A 7,960-nucleotide genomic window follows, 5' to 3' on the forward strand; every position below is an offset into this window, starting at 1 on the left:
CTCAATCAGTACCCCGTTCCTGCCTTCTCCCCATACCCCTGACTCCACTATCCTTAAGAGCTCTATCCAGCTCTCTCTTGAATGCATTCAGAGAATTGGCCTCCACTGCCTTCTGAGGCAGAGAATTCCACAGATTGACAACTCTCTGAATGAAAAAGTTTTTCCTCATCTCCGTTCTAAATGGCCGACCCCTTATTCTTAAACTGTGTGGCCCTGGTTCTGGACTCCCCCAACATGGGGAACATGTTTCCTGCCTCTAACGTGTCCAACCCCATAATAATCTTTCGATAAGATCCCCTCTCATCCTTCTAAATTCCAGTGTATACAAACCTAGTCGCTCCAGTCTTTCAACATACGATAGTCCCGCCATTCCGGGATTAACCTGGTGAACCTACGCTGCACGCCCTCAATAGCAAGAATGTCCTTCCTCAAATTTGGAGACCAAAACGAAACAAAACAAATCACACCGGCTCACCACAGTGTGCCCACTGCCCACACCTCCTCACCACAGTGTGCCCACTGCCCACACCTCCTCACCACAGTGTGCCCACTGCCCACACCACCTCACCACAGTGTGCCCACCGACCAGCTTCATCCCAAACGCCACAACTCACTCCCTCTTTACGAGCGGCAAAATGGAGCAGCTGCTGCCTCACAGCTCCAGACACCCGAGTGGTGGTTGTGTGTGTGTGTGTGTTCGTGTGTGTGTGTGTGTCCATGGGTGTCAACGCGGGTAGTGTGTGTGTGTGTGTGTGCGCACTGAGTGTGTCAGTGTGTGTGTGTGTGTGCATGAGTGTGTGTGTGTGCACGAGTGTGTCAGTGTGTGTATGCAAGTGTGTCTGTGGATGTCTATCCAAGTGTGTGTGTGTGTGTGTGAGTGTGCCACCCTCTCTTCCACACAGAGGGTGGTGGGTGTACGGAACGAGCTGCCAGAGGGGGTAGTTGAGGCTGGGACTATCCCATCGTATAAGAAACAATAGACAATAGGTGCAGGAGGAGGCCATTCGGCCCTTCGAGCCATCACCGCCATTCAATGTGATCATGGCTGATCATTCTCAATCAGTACCCCCGTTCCTGCCTCTCCCCATACCCCCTGACTCCGCTATCCTTAAGAGCTCTATCTAGCTCTCTCTTGAATGTATTCAGAGAATTGGCCTCCACTGCCTTCCGAGGCAGAGAATTCCACAGATTCACAACTCTCTGACTGAAAAAGTTGTTCCTCATCTCCGTTCTAAATGGCCTACCCCTTATTCTTAAACTGTGTGGCCCCTGGTTCTGGACTCCCCCAACATTGGGAACATGTTTCCTGCCTCTAATGTGTCCAACCCCTTAATAATCTTATACGTTTCGATAAGATCCCCTCTCATCCGAAACAGTTCGACAGGTACATGGATAGGACGGGTTTGGAGGGATATGGACCAAGCGCGGGCAGGTGGGACTAGTGTAGCTGGAACATGTTGGCTGGTGTGGGCGAGTTGGGCCTAAGGGCCTGTTTCCACACTGTATCACTCTATGACCGTCTGACTGCGACTGCCCTCCTTCCCACCCACCCGCCCCGCCCCGCGCCGGCCCGTTACCTCCTCGCACAGCAGAGTGAAGAGCTCGCGCTTGCAGTCCTCCAGCCGCAGACGGTCGGCGCTGTCCACCACCCACACCAGGCCGTCCGTGCTCTCAAAGTAGTTCCGCCAGTAGGAACGCAGCGACTTCTGACCCCCCACGTCCCAGATATTCAGCTTGAAGCTGCAGGGGAGGGAGTGGGGGGGGGGGGGGGGGGAAGAGGGGGACAAGGCTTCATTCCCAGCTCCGTCCGAGTACCTCCGAGCATCCCCGAAAATCTAAAGGATGCCGTTCCCCTCTTTACCAGCTGACCTTGACTAGGTGAGATCATATGTGATAGGAGCAGAATTAGGCCATTCGGCCCATCAAGTCGACTCCGCCATTCACTCCGCCATTCATCAATCTATCTCTTCCTCCTAACCCCATTCCCATTAGACAATAGGTGCAGGAGGCCATTCGGCCCTTCGAGCCAGCACCGCCATTCACCGTGATCATGGCTGATCATTCTCAATCAGTACCCCCGTTCCTGCCTTCTCCCCATACCCCCTGACTCCACTATCCTTAAGAGCTCTAATTGTCAATCAGTACCCCGTTCCTGCCTTCTCCCCATACCCCCTGACTCCGCTATCCTTAAGAGCTCTATCCAGCTCTCTCTTGAATGCATTCAGAGAATTGCCTCCACTGCCTTCTGAGGCAGATAATTTTCTTGCCTTCTCCCCATATCCCCAAACACCCGTACTAATCGAGAATCTATCTCTGCCGTAAAAATATCCTGCCTGACGTACTCACACACACACACACACACAGTCTGAAGAAGGGTCTCGACCCAAAACGTCACCCATTATTTTCTCTCCAGAGATGCTGCCTGACCCGCTGAGTTACTCCAGCATTTTGTGCCTACCTTCGATTTAAACCAGCATCTGCAGTTGTTTCCTGCACAGGAATGTTTTATTGTCAGATGTTCCCATGCCAAATGACCCTAATTTGATGAAGGACGTTCTTGCTATTGAGGGAGTGCAGCGTAGAAACGTAGAAAAATAGATGCAGGAGTGGGCCATTCGGCACTTCGAGCCAGCACCGCCATTTAATATGGCTGATCATCTAAAATCAGTGCCCCGTTCCTGCTTTCTCCCCACATCCCTTGATTCCGTTAGCCCCAAGAGCTAAATCTAACTCTCTCTTGAAAACATCCAGTTAAAAAGAATTGGCCTCCACTGCCCTCTGTGGCAGAGAATTCCACAGATTCATAACTCTCTCGGTGAAAACGTTTTTCCTCATCTCAGTCCTAAATGGCCGACCCCTTATTCTTAAACTGTGACCGCTGGTTCTGGACCCCCCCCCCCCCCCCCAACAGATTTACCAGGTTAATTCCCGGGATGGCGGGACTGTCATATGATGAAAGAATGGGTCGTCTGGGCTTGTACTCACTGGAGTTTGGAAGGACGAGAGGGGATCTTATAGAAACATATAAAATTCTTAAGGGATTGACAGGCTAGATGCTGTAATAATGTTCCCGATGTTGGGGGAATCCAGAACCAGGAGGTCACACAGTTTAAGAATAAGGTGTCGGCCATTTAGGACTGAGATGAGGAAAAAAAAAATCACCCAGAGAGTTGTGAATCTGTGGAATTCTCTGCCACAGAGGGCAGTGGAGGCCGATTCACTGGATGTTTTCAAGAGAGAGTTAGATTTAGCTCTTAGGTCTAACGGAATCAAGGGATGTGGGGAGAAAGCAGGAACGGGGCACTGATTGTGGATGATCAGCCATGATCACATTGAACGGCGGTGCTGGCTCGAAGGGCCGAATGGCCTCCTCCTGCACCTATTGTCTATGTTTCTAAATCAGAACAATGACATTAAAGTCATATGGTCATGAGGAATAGGAGTAGAATTAGGGCATACGGCCCATCAAGTCTATTCCACCATTCAATCATGGCTGATCTATCTCTCCCTCCTAACCCCATTCTCCTGCCTTCTCCCCATAACCCCTGACACCCGCACTAATCAAGAATCTATCCATCTCTGCCTTAAATATGTCCACTGACTTGTGGCCTCCACAGCCGTCTGTGGCAAAGAATCCCACAGATTCACCGCCCTCTAACTAACGAAATCCCTCCTCATCTCCTTCAATAGACAATAGGTGCAGGAGGAGGCCATTCGGGCCTTCGAGCCGGCACCGCCATTCAATGTGATCATGGTTGATCATTCTCAATCGGTACCCCGTTCTGCCTTCTCCCCATACCCCCTGACCCCGCTATCCTTAACAGCTCTATCCAGCTCTCTCTTGAAAGCATTCAGTGAATTGGCCTCCACTGCCTTCTGAGGCAGAGAATTCCACAGATTCACAACTCTAGACTGAAAAAGATTTTCCTCATCTCAGTTCTAAATGGCCTACCCCTTATTCTTAAACTGTGGCCCCTGGTTCTGGACTCCCCCAACATTGGGAACATGTTTCCTGCCTCTAATGTGTCCAACCCCTTAATAATCTTATACGTTTCGATAAGATCTCCTCTCATCCTTCTAAATTCCAGCGTATACAAGCCCAGTCGCTCCAGTCTTTCAACATATGACAGTCCCGCCATTCCGGGAATTAACCTGGTAAACCTACGCTGCACGCCCTCAATAGCAAGAATATCCTTCCTCAAATTTGGAGACCAAAACTGCACACAGTACTCCAGGTGCGGTCTCACTAGGGCCCTGTACAACTGCGCACAGTACTCCAGGTGCGGTCTCACTAGGGCCCTGTACAACTGCACACAGTACTCCAGGTGCGGTCTCACTGGGGCCCTGTACAACTGCACACAGTACTCCAGGTGCGGTCTCACTAGGGCCCTGTACAACTGCACACAGTACTCCAGGTGCGGTCTCACTAGGGCCCTGTACAACTGCAGGAACGTCCTTTAATTCTGAGACTGTGCCCTCTGGTCCTAGACTCTCCCACTGGTGCAAGCGTCCTCTCTCCACACGTCCACTCTTATCCAGGCCGCACACTATTCGTTATGTTTCAGTGCGGTTTGCCCCTCTTCCTTCCAAACTCCGGCGGGTACATTCCCAGCGCCGCAAAGATGGGACAAACAGGGGGTGAATCACGAGAGGCCATCTTACTTTCTGTGTTCCAGGGTCTTGATGTTGAAGCCCAGCGTGGGGGAGATGGTGTCGATGTCCTCTCCGTTGAACTTCTCAGGATGGTCGTTTTCCCAGCGTTGTCCAACCCACTGAAGGGTGGCAGGTTAAGGAACCAGGAACGTCACAGCTGTGGTAGACTATTCCCGCGTGCGGACACATAGAAACATAGAAAATAGGTGCAGTAGGCCACCCCCTCCCTTCCATCTCGCAACCCCCCACACCTCTACCCCGGGCCAGCCTTCAGCCTCCCCTCTCCTCTCCCTCCCCTCCTCCTCCTCTCCCTCTCCACCCTCTCTCCCCTCCTCTCCCTCTCCCCCCCTCCCCTCCCTCTCTCCCCTCCCTCTCCATCTCCCCCTCTTCTTACCCCCCTCCTCTCCCTCTCCACCTCCCTCTCCCCCTCCTCCCTCCCTCCCTCTTCCCCCTCTCTCCACCTCTCCCTCCCTCACTCCTCTCCCCCCTCCTTCCCCCTCCCTCTCTCTCCCCCTAATTACTCCCCTCTCTCTCCCTCTCTCTCTACCCTCTCTCCCTCCTCTACTCCCTCTCTCTCCTCTCCCCCCTTCACCCCCTCCCTCTCTCTCTCCCCATTCTTTCTCTCTCTCTCCCCCCTCTCTCCCCCTCCCTCTCTCTCCCCCTCCCTCTCTCTCCCCCCCTCTCTCTCCCCCCCTCTCTCTCTCTCTCCCCTCTCCTCCCCACTCAACTCTCTCTTCCATCTTGCAACCCCCACCCCTCTGCCCCGGGCAACAACCTTCAGCCTCCCCCCCCCCCTCTCCTCTCACTCCCTCTAGCCTCCCCCTTTCTCCCTCACTCCTAACCCCCTCCCCTCCCTCCCTCACACTCCGTCACTCCCCATCCCTCCTCTCCCTTCTCTCTCTTCCATTCCTTACCTTCCCTTCCCCTCATACATTTTCTCTCTCTATCCCTCTCTCCCTCCATCTCCCCCTCAGGAGACGGCACGTGGAGCCACACCTCCCTCCCCTCCCTCTCTCCTCTTCTCCCTCCCCCTCTCTCCTCCTTCTCTCCCTCCCCCCTCTTTCCTCCCCTCTCCCTCTCTCCCCTCCTCACCCTCTCTCTCCCTCTTCCCCCTCTCTCTCTCCCCCCTCCCCCTTGAGCTTGAGCTGCACCTCCCTCCTCTCCTCTCCCATTCATAGTTTCAGTCACTCTCTTCCCCCCCACACCTCCTCCCTCACTCCCTTTTTCCCTCTCCCCTCCCTCTCCCTCCACTCTCCCCATTCTCTCTCTCCCCCTCCTCCTCTCTCCCCCTCTCTCTCTCCCCCTCTCTACCCCTCCCTCTCTCTACCCCTCCCTCTCTCTGTCCCTCTCTCTACCCCTCCCTCTCTCTCTCCCCCTTAACCCATCTCTCTCTCTCTCCTTTCTCACTCTCTCTCTCCCCCTCCATCTCCCTCTCCCCCCTCCCTCTCCTCTCCCCCCTCCCCCTCCCTCTCCCTCCCCCCTCCCTCCCCCTCTCCCTTCTCCCCCTCCCTCCCTCTCCCCCCTCTCTCCCCCTCCCTCCCTCTCCTCTCTCCCCCTCCTCCCCCTCCCTCCCTCCCTCTCTCTCCCCCTCTCTCTCCCCCTCCCTCCCTCTCTCTCTCCCCCTCTCCCCCACTCCCTCTCCCCCCTCTCTCTCCCTCTCCCCCTCTCTCCCCCTCTCTCCCCCACTCCCTCTCCCCCCTCTCTCTCCCCCCTCTCTCCCCCACTCCCCCTCCCTCCCTCTCCTCTCTCCCCCACTCCCTCCCCCCCTCTCTCTCCCCCTCCCCCTCTCTCCCCCTCTCTCCCCCACTCCCCCTCTCTCCCCCTCTCTCCCCCACTCCCTCTCCCCCCTCTCTCCCCCACTCCCCCTCCCTCCCTCTCCTCTCTCCCCCACTCCCTCTCCCCCCTCTCTCCCCCACTCCCCCTCCCTCCCTCTCCTCTCTCCCCCACTCCCTCTCCCTCCTCTCTCTCCCACTCCCCCTCTCTCCCCCTCCCTCTCCTCTCTCCCCCTCCCCCTCCCTCCCTCTCCTCTCTCCCCCTCCCTCTCCTCTCTCCCCCTCCCTCTCCTCTCTCCCCCTCCCCCTCCCCCTCCCTCCCTCCCCCTCCCCCTCCCTCCCTCCCTCTCTCCCCCTCTCCTCTCCCACTCCCCCTCCCTCCCTCTCCTCCCCCCCCTCCCCCTCCTCCCCCTCCCTCCCTCCCTCCCCCTCCCCCTCCCTCCCTCCCTCTCTCCCCCTCTCTCTCCCCCCTCTCTCCCCCTCCCCCCCCTCCCCCCTCCCCCTCCCCCTCCCTCCCCTCCCTCTCTCCCCCCCTCCCCCTCCCTCCCTCCCTCTCTCCCCCTCTCCCTCCCCCCCCTCCCCCCCCTCCCCCCCCCTCCCCCTCCATCAGGATACAGCATGAGGAGCCGCACCTCCCGCTCCTTCTGCTTCATTTTCTTCAGGATGCTCAGCAGCCCCATCCCCTCCTCCTCCTCCTCCTCCTCTCTCCCGTCGGCCCATGTCCCGCCTCCCCGCCGCTCCCAATGGCCCAGGCCTCCGCCTCTCCTCCTCCCCATTGGTCCAACGCCCCGTCATTCAGCACCAAGTCCCGCCTCCCGGCCACTGCTATTGGTCGCACTCGCTGCCGATCATCCTATGTACCCTCTCATTGGCCACCGCCAGAGGTCCCGCCCATCATCGGTTTTCATTGGTTCAATGCGCCGTCACTCAGCCCCAGGGCCCACCTTCCCGCCGCTCCCAATGGCCCAGGCCCCCGCCTCTCCTCCTCCCCATTGGTCCACCGCCCCGTCATTCAGCATTAGGTCCCGCCTGACAGCCACTGCCATTGGTCATCCTGGCTGCCGATCATCCTATAAACTCCCTGATTGGCCACCGCCAGAGGTTCCGCCTCCCCGCCGCTCCCAGTGATCTGCGTCCCCGCCTCTCCTCCTCTCCATTGGTCCAATGCGCCGTCGATCAGCACCAGGTCCGCCTCCACGCTGTTGCCATTGGTCCGCGTCCCCCGCATTGGTCCAATGCGTCGTCGCTCAACTCCAGGTCCCGCCTCCTGCCGCTCCCCTTGGTCGCCCTCAATGCCGATCATCCTCGGAGCTGCCTGATTGGCCGTTGCCAGAAGTTGCCGCCTCCAGGCCGCTGCCATTGGTCCGTGTCCTCCGCCTCTCCTCCTCCCCATTGCTCCAACGCGCCGTCGCTCAGCTCCAAGCTCCGCCTTTCCAACGTTGCCATTGGCGGTCCCCAATGCCGATCATCCTCAGAGCTGCCTGATTGGCCGCCGCCAGAGATGCCTGCTTACCCGCTCCTCCTCCCTCTATAGG

The 7,960-nt window shown here is 57.2% G+C and overlaps 1 protein-coding gene across 1 annotated transcript in view; it reads right to left on the bottom strand.

Moving 5' to 3' along the window:
- LOC144609616 (ADP-ribosylation factor-like protein 2) overlaps positions 1 to 7,105 on the bottom strand; it is an 11,483-nt gene extending 4,378 nt beyond the window's left edge. The window contains 4 exon segments of the mRNA XM_078428115.1: positions 1,578 to 1,740; positions 4,663 to 4,738; positions 4,741 to 4,772; positions 7,041 to 7,105. Coding sequence (XP_078284241.1) covers positions 1,578 to 1,740; positions 4,663 to 4,738; positions 4,741 to 4,772; positions 7,041 to 7,105 — 336 coding nt within the window.
- Between the last annotated feature and the right edge of the window lie 855 nt (positions 7,106 to 7,960).

The sequence above is a fragment of the Rhinoraja longicauda genome, chromosome 34 (assembly GCF_053455715.1).
Source record: "Rhinoraja longicauda isolate Sanriku21f chromosome 34, sRhiLon1.1, whole genome shotgun sequence".
In the NCBI taxonomy this organism is placed as follows: domain Eukaryota; kingdom Metazoa; phylum Chordata; class Chondrichthyes; order Rajiformes; family Arhynchobatidae; genus Rhinoraja; species Rhinoraja longicauda.